General features: G+C 37.5%; 1 protein-coding gene across 7 annotated transcripts in view; it reads left to right on the plus strand.

The window, feature by feature from the left end:
* The window catches only part of ATE1 (arginyltransferase 1), a 190,101-nt gene extending 174,109 nt beyond the window's left edge, over positions 1-15,992 (plus strand). For 4 of the 7 annotated variants that reach the window (XM_030806154.1, XM_030806164.1, XM_030806148.1 and 1 more), the window contains one exon: positions 12,553-15,242. In XM_030806154.1, coding sequence (XP_030662014.1) covers positions 12,553-12,731 — 179 coding nt within the window. In that variant the 3' untranslated portion in view covers positions 12,732-15,242. Of the gene's footprint in view, positions 1-12,552 lie in introns of all 7 variants that reach the window. The other 3 variants (XM_030806123.1, XM_030806159.1, XM_030806127.1) reach the window with 2 other exon arrangements.
* The last annotated feature ends 1,143 nt before the right edge of the window (positions 15,993-17,135 follow it).

Below are 17,135 nucleotides of genomic sequence, written 5' to 3' on the forward strand. Positions count from 1 at the left end.
GGCTGTACCCTGAAAAGCCACAGGGGCGGAGCTGCCTAAGACCATGGGAACCCACCTGTTGCATCAGAGTGACCCAGATGCGAGGCATGGAGTCAAAGGAGATCATTTTGGAACTTTAGGATTTGACTGCCCTGCTGGATTTTGGACTTGCATGGGACTTGTAGCCCTTTTGTTTTGGCCAATTTCTCCTATTTGGAATGGCTATATTTACCTAATGCCTTTACCCCCATTGTATCTAGGAAGTAACTAACTTGGTTTTGATTCTACAGGCTCATAGGCGGAAGGGATTTGCCTTGTCTCAGATGAGACTTTGGACTTGGACTTTTGGGTTAATTCTGAAATGAGTTGAGATGTTGGGGGACTGTTGGGAAGGCATAATTGGTTTGAAAATGTGAAGATACAAGATTTGGGAGAAGCCAGGGGTGGAATGATATGGTTTGGCTCTGTGTCCCCACCCAAATCTCATCTCGTAGTTCCCATAATTCCCATGTGTTGTGGGAGGGACCCAGTGGTGAATTATGGGGGTGGGTCTTTCCCATGCTGGTCTCATGATAGTGAATGGGTCTCATGAGATCTGGTGGTTTTAAAAACGGGAGTTGCCCTGCACAAGCTCTCTTTGCCTGCCACCATCCATGTAAGACGTGACTGCTCCTCCTTGCCTTCTGCCATGGTTGTGAGACTTCCCCAGCCACGTGGAACTGTGAGCCCAGTTAAGCCTCTTTCTTTTGTAAATTGCCCAGTCTTTGGTATGTCTTTATCAGCAGTGTAAAAACGGACTAATACACATTTTTTATTTTTAAATTTCAAATTTACAGGAAAATGACAAGAATAATACAAAGAACATATATGCATACCCTTCACTCAGATTCCCCAGTTGTTAACGTGTTACCACATTTGCCTTATCACTTTTTCTGTTTTACTCTGTATTTTTTTCTAAACCATTTGAGAATAAGTTTCTGATATATTGCACCACTGTCCTTCAGTATCCCAGTGTGTATTAGCTGAAAACAAGGACACTTTTTTTTACATTACTAGACATGGCTATCAAAACCAGGAAAGTAACATTGAGATATTACTACTATCTAATCCACACACCCTGTACAAGTGTTACAGATTTTCCCTGTAATGTCCTTTATAACACAAAAATGCATACACACATACACAAGCCTATGTTACTTTTCTCTCTTTTTTTTTAGAGCCAAGGTTCAAGTGAGGATCCTGTGTTACATTTATTGTTGTGTCTCTTTAGGCCCCTTTTGTCTAGAACAATACAATAGTATATCCTTGTCTTTTGTTACCTCGATATTTTTGAAGAGTCCAGTCACTTTGTAGTTTTTCATTTGTGTTCATCAAATATTTCTTTATAATTAGATTCACGTCATGTAGCTTTGGCAAGAACACCCTAGAAGTGATGCTGGGTTTGTATTGCATCATATCAGGAGGTGTACAGTGTTAATTCATCTCTCTACTGTGACTTGAATTTTTATCACTTGGGAAAGTGGAATGTACCAGGTTTCTCCACTGTAAAGTTGATAAGTATTTTGTACATGTTAATAAGTAATTGGTAAATATTTTGTAGAAAGCTGTCTTGAGATGGTGTAAATATCCTATTGTGTCAAACTTATATCTACTGGTTTTTACATCCATTGACGATTCTTGCCTCAATCACTTATTACTGGGATGGCTGCCAAATGATGATTTTCTAATTTTATCACTCCTTCTACTTTATTAGTTGGCATTCTACAATAAGGAAAAGCAGCCCTCTTTCCCTGTCTGTTTGTTGTTTATATTGGCCTGGACTCATGGAATCCCATTCTAATCAATGTGTTATAAAAATGTTACTTTCATTATTTATTTTGAATGCTCAAATTGTCTCAGATTTGGCCAGTAGGAGCCTTTTCAGGGCGACTCATGTTTTCTTTTGACGAGTCCCCATCATTCTTTGAGCACTTCCTTTCTGGCACAAAATATTTCAGACTCATCTTATACTTTCTCTGACTCAGTTCTATAATTAGTCACGTCTCCAAGGAGCCCTTGTTATTTTTTGTGAAGAGTAATATTCAGAATACAAGATGTGAGTAATAAGTATGCTCATTGCTACTGGGGTTTCATTGCTTCTAAGCCCTCTCAGCAGACAGATCTAGGCAATATATGTGAGTTTACACACACACATTTATATCTACCTGTGTATCTGTGTGTCTATATCAGTGTATAAAAGTCATGAGTTTTCACCAGTATCTGGAATTTTAATCCGTCACAACAGTTTGTTCTAGTCTTCTCCTTTTCCATACCTGTAGCTCCATTCTCTGACTGAGAAATCTGGCCTCCCCATTTTCTCAGTGTATTTATTTATATGCTCAGTTCCCTTGTATGTAACTAATTTCTTGACCACATGGGCCAGAATTGGCCCAGTCCTGCCCGCCTGAACTCGCAAATGTCTCTTTGGCCCAGCCCCAGCGCATAAACCAACTTCCCTCTCATCTTTGAGAAATTCTGTAATAGCATGTTTTAATTTACATTTCTTTCATTATATTCTATGAGTTTTTAAGCCTCGCCTTTATTAGGATAAAGATAAACGGTGAAATAGGAAGTGTCTGAGTATTTAGGGGTCAAAACACAGAATAGAAATTTGAGAGTCCTTATTCATCATCATAAGAGATTTTATTAGCATTTTACTTGGCCAGTATTTACAGATCCTACCAGCGTACATGTGCTGAGGTGATAAAGTTGATGTGAGTTTTTTGTATGCAATTGCCTGATTTTTGCATTCTTTCTGCTTTTCTCTGGTGACCTTTTACGGGACTTTGATACCAAATGACCATAGTATCAAAATTAACCTGGAGTTCTTTCTGGCTAGAATCATCTTGATAAATTATGTGATTTATATTTTGTTATGTGACTTTTGGGAACCAATGTTGTTTTTAATCAACATATCATGAGTTTAACTAAATTGCATAGATTTTTTTCCTTTGAAAAATTATATTTTAGCCATGCCAGTTCAGCAAGAAAATGAAATAAAAGGCATTCAGATTGGAAAGGAAGAAGTAACACTGTCTCCATTCTCAGATGACATGACCTTGTACATAGAAAATCCTAAAGAATGTAAAGAACTATCAAATATAATAAATGAGTTCAGCATACACAGAAATCAATTTTATCCTACACACTTAAACAGTGAGCAATTTAAAAATGAAATTGTCAACGGTTGCATTTACAATAGCATTAAAATAGAATTGTTAGGAATAAATTTAACAGAGCAATGCAAAAATTATATTCTGAAAAATACAAAACATTGTTAAAAGAAATTACAGAAGACCTAAATAAGTGAAGAAAACATCCCATGTCCATGGATCAGGAGACTTAATATTGTTAAGATGGTAGTACTCCTCAAATTCATTTACAGATTCAGAGCAGTGATCTATTAAAATCCCAGCTGGCTTCCCTGCAGAAACTGACCATCATAAAATTCACATGGAAATGAAAGGAACCCAGTATAGCCAAAACAGTCTTTAAAAGGAATAATAAAGTTAACACTGTGTGGTCCTGGCATGCAGGTAGGCATACAAATCTGTGGACTAGAGTTGAGAGTCCAGAAATAAACCCTCATGTTTATGGTCAGTTAGTTTTCAAAAAGGATGCCAAGACAATTCAGTGAAAAGGATACAGCCTTTCAACAAATGGTCCTAGGTCTTTCAAAAAAATGAAATTGGCCCCCTACTTTACACCATATACAAAAATTAAAATGGGGTGAACCTAAATGTAAGAGCTAAAACTATAAAATTCTTAGAAATGCCGGGCACGGTGGCTCACGCCTGTAATCCCAGCACTTTGGGAGGCCAGGGCGGGCAGATCATGAGGTCAGGAGATCGAGACCATCCTGGCTAATACGGTGAAACCCCGTCTCTACTAAAAATACAAAAATTAGCCAGGCGTGATGGCGGGCGCCTGTAGTCCCAGCTACTCGGGAGGCTGGGAGGCAGGAGAATGGCTGAACCCGGGAGGCGGAGCTTGCAGTGAGCCAAGGTTGCACCACTTCACTCCAGCCTGGGTGACAGAGGGAGACTCCGTCTCAAAAAAAACCTTAGAAATATACATTGGCAAACCTGCACATTGTGCACATGTAGCCTAAAACTGAAAGTATAATAATAATAAAATTTAAAAAAAAGAAATATACATTGGAGTAAATCTGTTTGTTTGTTTTTTGAGACAGAGTCTCGCTCTGTCGCCCAGGCTGGAGTGCAGTGGCACAACCTTGGCTCACTGCAAGCTCCGCCTCCCGGGTTCATGCCATTCTCCTGCCTCAGCCTACCTAGTAGCTGGGACTACAGGCGGCCGCCACCGTGCCTGGCTAATTTTTTTGTATTTTTTTGGTAGAGACGGGGTTTCACCCTGTTAGCCAGGATGGTCTTGATTTCCTGAACTCATGATCCGCCCGCCTCGGCCTCCCAAAGTGCTGGGATTACCAGCGTGAGCCACCGTGCCCGGCCATGTTGGAGTAAATCTTAATCACCTTGGACTGGGCAGTGTTTTCTTGGATACGATACAAAAAGCACAGGCAACAAAAGAAAAAAAATAGATAAATTGGACTTTATCAAAATTTAAAACTTTTGTCCTTTCAGAGACCCAGTCAAGAAGGTGTAAAGATAATTCACAAATGAGAGAGTGTGTTTCCAAATAATGCATTCAATAAGGATCTAGTAACCAGAATATGTAAAGAACTCTGGCAACTCAGTAAAAAGACAACCCAGTTAACAATGCGCAAATGATTTAAATAGACATTTCAAAGAAGACATGAATGGGCAATAAGCACATGAAAAGATGCTCAGCATCATAAGCTGTTGGAGAAACGCAAATCAAAATCACAAAAGGATATTGCTATGCACCCACTAAGAAGGCTGCAACCTGGAAAGCAGCTAATAGCAGTGCTCATGAGGATGTGGAGAAATTGGAACCTTTGTATACTGCTGGTGGGAATGTCAAATGATGCAGCCACTTTGGAAAACAGTTTGGCAGTTCTTCAGTATGTTGACTGCTAATAGATGTTATGGTTGCACAACTCTGAATACACTATAAGTCCTTGGTTTGTATAATTTAAATGGGTGAATTACATGATATGTAAATTATATCACAATAAAGCTGTTATTAAATGACATTTTACAAGCTTAGATATTTCTTAGTTTTCATTTTGACCAAAAATATTCTGAGTGAAATTACAACAGTATTACTTTATGAACATGCGTAATTCTCTCAGCTGGAGTCCCAAAGTAATTTCTGAGCCTCCCACCAAATGGGCTTAAAGAATGGGCTGGGGAGCCTTGTTATTTCTGTCACAACTGCTCTGCATTTCTTGGCCTATTCTTTTGCTATTTTATACTGAAACGCTTCCTTTCTTCTCACCTTTCCTGTCCCCTCCCTCGTAAAGATTAAACATTTGTTAATATCTCCTGTCACTTTAAAATATTCTAAATCATACTTGACTTTGAACTTCCAGAGTTGCGTTTTTGTAGAGTATTTCTCCCGCTGTCATTCATTTGTGGAAAATTTTAAATTATTAAATCAGTTTTGTCCAGCTATCTCCAGCCATCTGCCACTTAATGTGTCTTCCTTGGAGTATATAACTTGTTTTATTTATGTAGTAATGCTGTATGTAGCAGTAAATAATGAAGTTAAGAGAATAGACTTTCATTAACTTTTGGAAAGCCTAGAAGTTATAAAGTCTCTTTAAGAATAACAAATGAGTTAAATCCCCATAAGAAGGAGAAGTAAAGCTTTGATCTCTAGATTCTTGTCCTTTGAAAGCACCTGTGTTGCGCAGTTCATCTCCTGTGAATAAAAAGTTGGGGAAAAAAATCATGTAGTTGTTGCCCACCAGGTTTCCTTGAAGATTAAAATTTCATGGAGTTGACAACATGTTTGTATCACTAGTGATCAAATGCTCATCTCAGAAGAGAGTTTGCAGGATTGCCTTTGGTTTTTATCGTATGAAATTAGATTGTGATACATCAGAGACAGGAAAAGTGGAAGAAGTTCTAGTTGGAACATATTTCTAAGACATCTCAGTAAGCTGAGAGTTTTTCTTAGATGAAATGGCACATGGTCCTTAATCTCCAAATGGCTTATTTTTCTGTTATCTTCAAGATCACCTAAGAAAAGGCCTGTTGTGCTGTGTGGGTTCAGCTATAGAGATTTTTGTCTACAGGCACTGATGACGTTTATTAGGCAAGCAAGAAAAGATGATTAAAAGGGGGTTTTGTAAGGATTTGGGGTACTTTTTTCCTTTAGTATATAAATCATAATTTATTGTTAATGGCTTAAGTATATTTTGCTTAGGTTTTAGTGTTAATTATGTAGAATATGCTAAGAATTAGAATCTGCCTTTCTTAGGAACGTAACTAAATGAGTGTAAGACCACAGAACGTTAAGCCCAGAAGACAGAAGTATGTTTTGCCTGTAATGATAATCAGTAGTTTTTCAAGTTAATATATTATACCCACTGAAGGGGTAATTTGATGTTTCTTCCTTAAATTAAGGTATTGCTAGAATGTGATCCAAAACTCTATATTTTAATATTTAAATGCATTTTATGAAATTGTTAAAACACTGGTGACTTAGATGGGGGTTTGGTGAGGGTAGGAGGAAACTGTAGAAGCGAGGGTTCTGCATGGGGGCCTGACATCAGTCTCTGCTTTGTTTATTTCTATGTTACTTGAATTTTACCACAGGCATTACTTTGATGACTAAAAATGATGTAAAATTAAAAATTAATGTTGTTATTGAATATTCATTAATTAATTGATAAGTAATTCCAAGACAGTTTGTTGAGTTCATTCAGTTTGATAGAGTTTTTAAAAATGGATAGTGTGTCTTTCCTTTGTTTCTATCACTGCATGTCTTGTTGATCTGTGTTCCCTTTTTCTAAAGTACTGCAGTTGCAGCTTGATTTCTTTGGGTGGGCAGAATTCTAAATTTGAGTTACAATTAAAGGGTTTTTCACGTGAGAAAAGATAGGCTTTAGTATTAATTTTTAAAGGGAAACTAAGTGTTTTTATTTGCTTATATGTTAATATCTGAGTATACCTTCTTGGTTGAATAAATTGTTCCTGACAGAATGTACAAATTAAGTTTGAATTAATGTAACTACAGAATTAGGTATAATCTTACCTGAGTACTGAGGATTTTATGAAGTGTTAGAACCTGGTGTATTGGGCATTATGAACATTAACCCAGGGAAGCAGTTAGGTTTGAAGGAAGGTATGGGCAGGAGCTTGGCAGATGCTAGCAACACATATTATTAGATGTTTCTGTGCCATTTTTATAGTCAAAGTGTGTTCATGGGAAAACTAAAGAATTTGGGACAGTTGACAAAATTAAGTCATATTTTAGTAAATTAATTAAAAAGTTTCCATCAAGTTTCAGCATAGTCTGTGTGTTGGTGATAGAATTAACACCACATTACTTGCGATATTAAACAACAATCCTACAAGCTTCTGAAGGATTTGAACACTAAGGGTAAATATAGTTGGATTTCCAAGTGACTTGGATGCATTAACATTGAAGAGAATGAGAGGATTTTAAAATTCATTAGTATCACTTTTTTGTAATTATGTATGACATTAAAAAGTGAATAGCTTCTCAATATCTGCTTTATAAGATACTTTGTTATGGATTTGACAACTTGATCCAGAACAATTCTAGGCCTCAAAAGTGTTTGGGGTTAAAAAAAAAAAACAAAACTATTGAACTTGATTAATTTCTGTGCCATAACTCTATAAAAATGCTGTAAATTAGAAGTTTAGGAGACTTAATTGTATATGTTTGTTAACAGATAGATATCAGTGGCATCATAAGCCTATTTGGAATTCAGTGTTTGAAACATAGATATTGTAGTGTTTCCCAAAAATATGACAGTGTGTAATTTTAGAGATTTTTCATGTGATCTCAATAAATAGAATGGAAGTCTATATTTTGACAAGTGAAACAAAATTTCTGCTCTCCACAGGGAATATACTTTAAAATAATTGTTGTAAATTATACATAATGGTAGGTTTTTTCATAATCTTGTATTTTTATTTGTATATATCATACCAGAAAAGAGTAAAAATTAAAGGATGACATTTTATTTTAGATAAAATGACATATCAGATCTCACATTCTTATTTGCTAGGGTGTTTCATTTATTGGGGTCTTAAAGTATATTTGTCCCCAAATATTTTAGGATAAAGGTTTAAACTGTTAAGCATCATTCTGTATAAATAGAGACATACTTTAAAATTCCAATTTAAAAAATTCAAGGTTTTAGATTTAGAAAATTTTGTTTTGCCATTGTTCTTGCTGCTTTTTCACTTGCTGATCTCACCGATCTTCACTTTTTTATTTGTATTAGACCCTAAACATGCTTGAATCTGCCTTTTTCCTGCTAGATACATTTAGATGGTGGAGATTGTTATTCATGTTGCAATGTGCACACATTAAAATATCTAAAATGGACAGCAGGAACCAAAGTGCTGCCTCTTCCTTTGTTTGTCATTTACCCTGGTAAGGGATGTGATAACCTAGTACATGTTAAACGTATAATTGTTTCAAAGTATGTGGACTTTCCCCTTTGGTTGGATAATTTGTAAGAAACATATTTTGAAATTCATATGTGTATCAAGATCTAACCAGGAACACCAAAACCACTTCAAGTATTTACAACAGAGAAAATTTAATGCAGGGAATTGGTGATAACAGGCAGTGGTGTTGCTGAGAGCCAAGCAAGGCACAGAAAGGTGACCCAGAGATTAGCGTAGCAGGAAGATGCTGCTACCCTGTGCTGAAGAGGAAAGGGGGCCCAGGGGTCAGGGCTACCCAGAACCCTGACAACTTCAAGAGCAGCTGCAGCAGCTTCCAAAAAGCAGAGCCATGGAAGAGAGAGGAGAGGTTTGGGGGGAAATGCCCTTGCTTCTCTCTCCCCCAGCTCCAGTCTCTTGTTACTGGCTGAACCCAGTTGGAGACCAACTGAGCCTGCAGGAGCCAGCCTCCTGCAATACAGAGCAGAACAGGTGGAGGGCGAGGAACGGAGCTGAGGGCAAGCAGCTGCAGATGAAACAGCAATATTGAGAAGTTCCTTCTCTTGACAGTTTATGTCCATCTTCATCTTGATCTCCTTTGAATATGTCCCTGGACAAATTAAAAATAGAAAATGACAATGGCACTCAGTTCTGTGGATGTGAAGGCCCTCTGGCTGGCATTGTTAATGTTCCTTTCTCCTCATCCCTCCATGCCATCCCAAGCTGGTTCTCAATGAAAGACTGTGGTCTTCTCTGCCAGTGTAGAACTTCTTTTTGGCTAACAGCACATAATTAGCTTGCATCTCCTGCTACAAACCTCTAAACAGGCATAGAATGTAGTCATTTGGGGGAATGCCCTAACTGACATTCTCTAAGATGATTGAGATCAGCCAAGCCTCTGAAATAAATTCATATAGTAGGAACACTGTCATTTAGATGTCGGAAGAAGAGTGTGATGCCTGTCACTTTTGAAATTGAGCCTTGGATGATTTCTCCTGATTAATTAATTTATATCTCTTTAGAGAAAGCAACGACTGTTGAGGAAGAATAAACTTTTTTTTTTTTGCCACGATTACAAAATAAGGGATGTAATCTAACTTAAGTATTCAGAGCATAGAGCCTTGTATGAAGTGGACATCCAGTAAAATGTTTGATTAAATTTGTAGTGAATGTACTGTGAAAAGTTGATCATTGGCTTTGGACTTTGAGAACTAGGTATAGGGGTTTATAGCTAGAAGACTAAGAAATCTCCTAAAACAGTCCCGTTGATTTATAGAAAAGGAAGCTGGCATTTCTATTTTTATTTTCAGGAGATTCAAATTAGAAAAACAAAATGCTTAAATCAACCTTAAAGACAACTATTTTTTAGATTACAAAAGTCTTATAGAATATAAAAAAATGATGAGTTTGTGTGTGTCCCCCAGCGTGAAAGTCTATAATTAATTCTACTCCCAGAAATTGATGCAGCAAATATTTGTGGAGCCTCCACTGTGTGCTAGGTAGTGTTCTAGGCACTGGGGACATATTAGCAAACGAAACAGTTGAAATATTTCTTCTTACAGCACTTTATTCCTAATGGAAAGGGAAATAGGCAGTAAATATATGCGTCAGGTGGCAGTAAGTGCTATGAAGAAAGATGAAGGAGAACTAGAGTGGATTTCCTATTTTATGTGGGTCCAGGGAAGCCCTCTGACAGTGATCAGGGGAGTAAGAGGATGAGTTGTCTGGTGCTCTGGGAAAGCGGGTAATTCTGGGCAAAGGGAAGGGTTAGCAATAAGTTCTATTAACAGGCTGACATATATGTCTCCAGATTTTTTATATTGGACTTTTAAATAAAATAACTATTGTTTATACTGTGCCTACTTTTCCCTTTCACTTAACAGTCTATCTTCCTTTGTCTTTTTAATAGTTGTGTATAACATCTCATTCTGTGGACATACCTTAACTCTTAACCCAGGTCTCCATCGATGGACATTCAGGCTGTTTCCAGTTTCTAGTATTAGAGAGTGTTGCCATAAACAGCCTCATACATGCATGGAAACACTTGTATGGGTGTTTCTCTAGGACAGTGGTTCTTTTTTTTTTTTTTTTTTTTTTGAGACAGAGTCTTGCTCTGTCACCCAGGCTGGAGTGCAGGGGCGCCATCTCGGCTCACTGCAAACTCCGCCTCCTGGGTTCATGCTATTCTCCTGCCTCAGCCTCCTGAGTAGCTGGGACTACAGGTGCCTGCCACCACGCCTGGCTAATTTTTTTGTATTTTTGTTTAGTAGAGACAGAGTTTCACTGTGTTAGCCAGAATGGTCTCGATCTCCTGACCTCGTGATCCGCCCACCTCGGCCTCCCAAAGTGCTAGGATTACAGGCGTGAGCCACTGCACCCGGCCTGTGGTTCTTAACTCACTTTAAAAGGCCTAAGAAAATACTGAAGCTCAGGTCCCATTCAGACTAGTTTTTATATTAGGGTCTCTGGAGAGGGGATCCAGGCTTTGGTATTTTTCAAAATCTCAGGTGGTTATAATATGTAGTCAGGCTTGAGAACCACTGCTGTAGGATTGTTCTTAGAAGTAGACTTACTGAGTCAGTGATATAAAACATTGTACATTTTAGTAGATACTGTAACATTATTCTCTATATTCTTTAGGATTAGGAGTGACTGCCAGTAATAGAAACCTAAGGTAATATTGGGTTAAACAGAATAGTTTATTTGTAATGTAAATATCTAGAGATAGGCAACCTGGAGCTGGTATGGCAGTTTTGTTCCATGAAGTCCTCAGTTGCCCAGGTCCCTTCTAGATTTTGTTTTGGCTGAACTAAAAGTAAGCTCTTAGCCCAAAACTCCAAGGTGGAGGGTAGGGATCCTGCCATGAAGTCCATGTTCCAGGCAGCAGAATGAAGGAAAGGCTGAAAATCGGCAAAAGGTACAGGTCAGCTATCCTTTGGAAAAGACGCCTGGAAACTTCCACAAAACACTTCCACTTGTATCCCATTGGCCAGAACTTGGTCATGAGCCCACACCCAGCCGCAGGAAGGCTGGGAAACAGACTTTTGTCTGGGTAACCTGTGTGCCCTGAAGAAAACCGGGGCTGGTTTTATATGAAAGAAGAGAAAGACAGATAGTGGCAGCTACCAACAGTCTTTTCCACGTCTTTCATGAAAGCTGTAGGAACCTGCCCTCCTACCTAAGACCATGAGGGTGCATTGTCTAGACCTGGTAAGTCACAACTGCAGAGTCAGCCAAAAGCTTCAGTGCAGAGATTAAAACTTCAGATAATATGTTGGTACAGGGAGAGGCAAAACGGACTTAAATCAGATGCAGGAATGATGCTGGAGAGTTGTTAACTTTATCATGTGCCAGAAAATAATAAAGGTGCAGGAGGCCAGTGTTTTAATTGGACACACTTTGTCTCTGCTTGATGTTTCAGCTATATCCTGTAGGGTCTTTATCACCTTCAGCATGGCAGTTGTTACTTAATTGCTAACATACTCAAGTTTGTGTTAATATTAATGCTGCCCACACTCATTTGAACATACTCATCAAAGATATCTTAATACATAATTTTTATGTTTTAAGTTAAAAATTTTTTAATTAAGAAAGGAAGGCTGGGTACAGTGGCTCAAGCCTGTAATCCCAGCACTTTGGGAGGCCGAGGCGGGAGGATTACTTGAGGTCAGGAGTTCGAGACCAGCCTGGCCAACATGGTGAAACCTCATCTCTACTAAAAATACAAAAATTAGCATAGTGTGGTGGCGCACACCTGTAATCCCAGCTACTTGGGAAGCTGAGTCAGGAGACTCGCTTGAACCTGAGAGGTGGAGGTTGCAGTGAGGCAAGATGGTGCCACTGCACTCCAGCCTGGGCGACAAAGCAAGACTGGATACATATGTAACAAACCTGCACATTGTGAACATGTACCCTAAAACCTAAAGTGTAATAATAATTAAAAAAAGGAAATGAAAAGTTTGATATGTGACATTTTACAAATCAGTATTTTTTGTCGTTGCAGTGGATGAAGATCGCAGTACAGAACCTGATCGATTGCAGGTGTTTCACAAGAGAGCCATCATGCCTTACGGTATTTATAAGAAACAGCAGAAAGACCCAAGTGAGGAGGCCGCTGTTCTGCAGTATGCCAGCCTGGTGGGGCAGAAGTGCTCCGAGCGGATGCTGCTGTTCAGAAACTGACCTGTTCGCCTCTGCTGGGGGGTTCCTGTGTTGTGCTGATAATTTGTGCCAGGATACATATTCGGTACCTGTGGGGAAATAACTGTCACCACCCACAAATTAGACATTTTTTATTTTGACTATCTGTGGCTTTTAAAAAATATTTTGTGGCAATGTATCTGTGAGAATCTCATAGTTAATATAAAGATTTTAAAACTGCGTTATGACCTAGCCCCCATAATTGGGGTTTGTCATTTTGGAGGATTCTTTCTAGGGCAAGATATGCTCAAATTCTCCTGTTTTTATTTTGTAAAATGAAGAAGTGAACCTAAGTAACTTAATCACAGTCGTGCATTTTTTTTTGGTTCTGTTAGAGAAATTAAAACAGACTGTTTCCTCAGGCCCATTTTAAACTGAACTTGTGCTAGGAAACCTTAAGTATGGGGAAGGTAGAAAGTTCGTTTCATCACTTAGAAAATATGTCTTCTCAAGAACAAAACTGTGCTGTTACTCAGTGTTCAATATGAAATTGCTGCCAAATGTTGTGTAGTTTAATAGAGAACTTGAAAAAATAAAACATTAAAATGGCTCTTGTGTTAGCTAGCATCAGGTATCCATTTGTTCAGGACAGTCCTATTCATGTCTGTTGTCTTGGCATAGTTTTTTCCCCTAGAATATAGTACTCCCTTTTACTCTAAAAAATATCCCAGTTTGGACAATAAAATAATTACTCTAGTTATATTATTTGCTTTATTTCTAAAAATGTAAGAAGTTGAATTTTTTTAAAGAAAAATGTTGGTTCCTGCCTTGATCTAAGCCTTATCCAAAGGAAATAAATAGTCACTAGTTTTTTATCTTACAACTCAGGACATTCGTCTTTGGTTATTAATGGAAATTGGTATGTGATTACTTTCATAGTGATGCCACAAATCACATTTAAGAAGGAATCATTCTGACCTCTGTTCCAGGACAAGAGCTAGAACAATCCATTTCTTGTCCTTTGATTTAAGAGTCAGAGTCAGGGTGGCTTCTGCCACCCTTAGTAACTCAGAGTAGAGGCCAGCCCCCTCCTTCCCTCTTACTTTCTTTTGCTGAGTCCTTTGCCCACCTGTCAAGGTGGCAGGCACTGTGCTGGGTACAGGAGGACAGTCAGACATGTCCCTTCTTAGCTATAGTCAAGCTGTCTGGGAAACAGGATGAAAAACAGAGGAGGGTTATTTTCTTGTGCCCTCTTTGTCAGCTGATCCCCTCTTCTGCTACCAGCTGTTTGGCCAGCAAGCCGTTTTTAGTCCCCACTTTGCCCATTTTTCTGTTTTGGTTCATCGTTTCTTAAAAGCCATGTTATAAAATGTGGTAGTTTGAATCCTGTTGCTAATTTTAAACTTTTCTCTAAAATGTACTGAATTTTGACAAAAATTTGAAAATACCCTCAGCTAACTAGAATAAAAAGGATCATAAAACAATGATTTTAAAAATGAAATCTCTAGAAACTCAACATCCAAGTCAGCCATATTTCCTCACTCAGAGTGTGTGTGTCACACCTGCCAAGGTGCTGAGTACTCTGCTAACCGAGCTAGAGTAGTGAGCAAAGCCATTTTCTCTGATCACAAGATTTTACATTTTTCTGGGATTTTGACCTGCAAAATAGTCTCGTAAGAGCATTTGAGAGACTTACTTGGAACTGCCTTCAGAATCTATAGAGCCTTTTTTCTTTTTCCTCTAAAATGAAAACAGCTTCATTTTATGATTATAACAAAAGTGATACTGTAAGCAGTTAGAACATTAAGAAGAAGTATAAATAAAAAGTAAAAATCATCTAAAACCCTACCATGCTCAGAAGAAAAGACCTGTCATGTATGTATACACACATACCTATGTAATTTTAATATAAATAGAATTATGTTCTACATGCTGTTTTATTTCCTCAACAGTAAATTATGGACATGTCTGAAATTTGAAATAAATTTCAAAATAAGGCTTCAGAAAGTGTAGTAAGTAATCTCTGCATTATTAAAAATAAGCAGGGTAGGGCTGGTACTTGGCTCCCTTAGCATTTGAATGTCGAGCTTGATGTTATCACTGCATCTTCCCTCCTTTTGTCTTTGTGATTAGCATGTAAAATGGTATTCATAAATATCACAACCCTTGAATATCAAATGAAGAGAAAACTTGACTCCAACATCTTACCACAACTCTGGTTTCTTCTTGCAGAATTCATTTTCACAGGAAAATGATGAATCATCCCTGTCTGTGAACCACTGTGCTTTCCCTGAGGGTGGCATTGTAGGTTGACGCCAGCAAAGCCTCAGAGTGACTTGAGTATTGGAGATCCTTCTACTTGGCTGCTGTTTTCATGCATTATGTTTGTTTGAGAATAGATAGTGTATTGATTCGAGTAGTCAAAGTGTCTTAAAAGGACACCTATTTGTCCTTTTGAGCCCCAGCTGAGTGAATATTGATAGTGGGCTAGGAAAGCATAGTCAAGAAAAGTGACCCACCTTGTTACTTGACCAGCAGTCTAGCTGACAGATCTGATTTTATGTTCGTGGCTTTCCATAAAGAAAGACGCAAGGACTTTTCAAAGACAGTTTATATCTTTCCAAGGCAGGAAGCTTTGCATTTGCAATCTTAGTGTTGCATCCCCTTCTGATTTCAAATACATCACACCTGCCTTCCTGTTTTGGGAGCAAAGGTGTAATTTTGATTCCCCGTGCTACCATCCTTATTTAAATTATTTCCATTCTAAGAGATTTTTGTTATTTTTTTAAAATGTAATCTGAGCACTTTTTTTTGTATTCGAAAAGATAGACGCTATCAGATAACTATATTGTTCATTTGATTAAAATTATTTAGATAAATATTACTATGTTGACTTTTAAATAGCTTTATCCTATTTTTCATTCATTTTGCAAATATTTGTTGTGTGTAGTTTCTTAACATGTCAGAATCTATTATGTAAAAGAACCTTTTCAGATTTCTGAACAGTATATGCTTTGATTTTATAGGCTTTATATTATTTCAGAATGAATAAAGATAAGGAATATGATGAACAGTTAACTAAAATGTATCTGTTGTTGCTAACTTGAAAGAAATGAAGTAGAAACAGTTGGAAAATGTTTGAATTAGAAGTTATTCAAGTGCACATTCTTTCTAAAAGAAAACCAATGACTATAAGGCAAAACAAGTTTGATTGCATGTGGTATTTTTTGCTCTTGTATATGCTTTTTGAACAAGCTATTTGATAAAGCTTGAATGGAAAAAATAAAGCTGTTTCTATCTGCAGTGGCTCTTGGTGGTCATTACTTAAAAGACATATGTTTTCATCTTTAAATTCCTGAGCACATTTCACCTGCTGTGAATATGTGGAAAACAGAGGTAAAACATTGGCTATATGAATCATAAAATTTAATTTTCACTAAATGTAGTTCCAGACCATGTGGTTATCTAAATCAAAGTATGGTGGATTCCTTTCTCAGAAAGAGAGTGAAATAAATCCCATTTTAAGCCAAAAGTCTGGATTTTCACAAGATAAATTAGGGAATAGACTTTTATAACCCAAAGGGATTCAAAATAGGACTTTATCAAATTCAAATATAATTTATCTTAGAAAGTTTACAGAGAAATTTTCAAAAATATAAAGTATGCTTTAATGGTTCGTAATAGTCTGTGGTATATTTATGCAACACGTTTACTAGTGTGTTATCTCTTTACAGTAAAGAGGGTCCTGGTAGGTTAGTGATAAAATGAATCCTATTTCCAAGTGATTTAAATGTTAGTTACAATTCCCACTGACATTTTTTTCCTCCAGAATGGACTTAGCCTTTTCTTAGTTGAAATGGACAGTGTTCATCAGGAAACATTTAGACAATATAGAAAAGAATACTGAAGAAAAGTAGAAACACCTTTAATCCCATCAGCAACAACTCCTGACTACCTTTCAGGTTTCAGTGTAGACTAAGAATTAAAGTTGCTGAAGACATTTTGTTTCCCAAATTTTTATTAGAGCTTCAAAATAGCTTGCATGCATATAGAGAGCGTGGTTTCCTCATCACATCTCTTCATCTGCAATATGAAGAAGCAATTCTAAATTAAAAGTGCTGTTTTTAAAAGTATAGCAGATCTTAACTATTACATGGCATTTGTAATACCACTCGAAATGAAGCATTTCAGCCATCTTAGCGGCATCCTTTGCTTGTCTGGCACGTATAAAGCAGACTATTAGTGACTAGCACAAATATTTTTGTTTCTTTGATCATTAACGTTTGATTAAATGCAATATTTTTAAAAAGTGGTTTTAAAGATTTATTTATTTTAATGTTACAGGCTAGAGTCATTATAAGAAAAAGGTCCTTTGGGAGGCCAAGGCAGGAGGATTGCTTGAGGCCGGGAGTTCCAGACAAGCCTGGGCAACATAGTGAGACCCCA

The sequence above is a fragment of the Nomascus leucogenys genome, chromosome 3, assembly GCF_006542625.1.
Source record: "Nomascus leucogenys isolate Asia chromosome 3, Asia_NLE_v1, whole genome shotgun sequence".
Lineage (NCBI taxonomy): Eukaryota > Metazoa > Chordata > Mammalia > Primates > Hylobatidae > Nomascus > Nomascus leucogenys.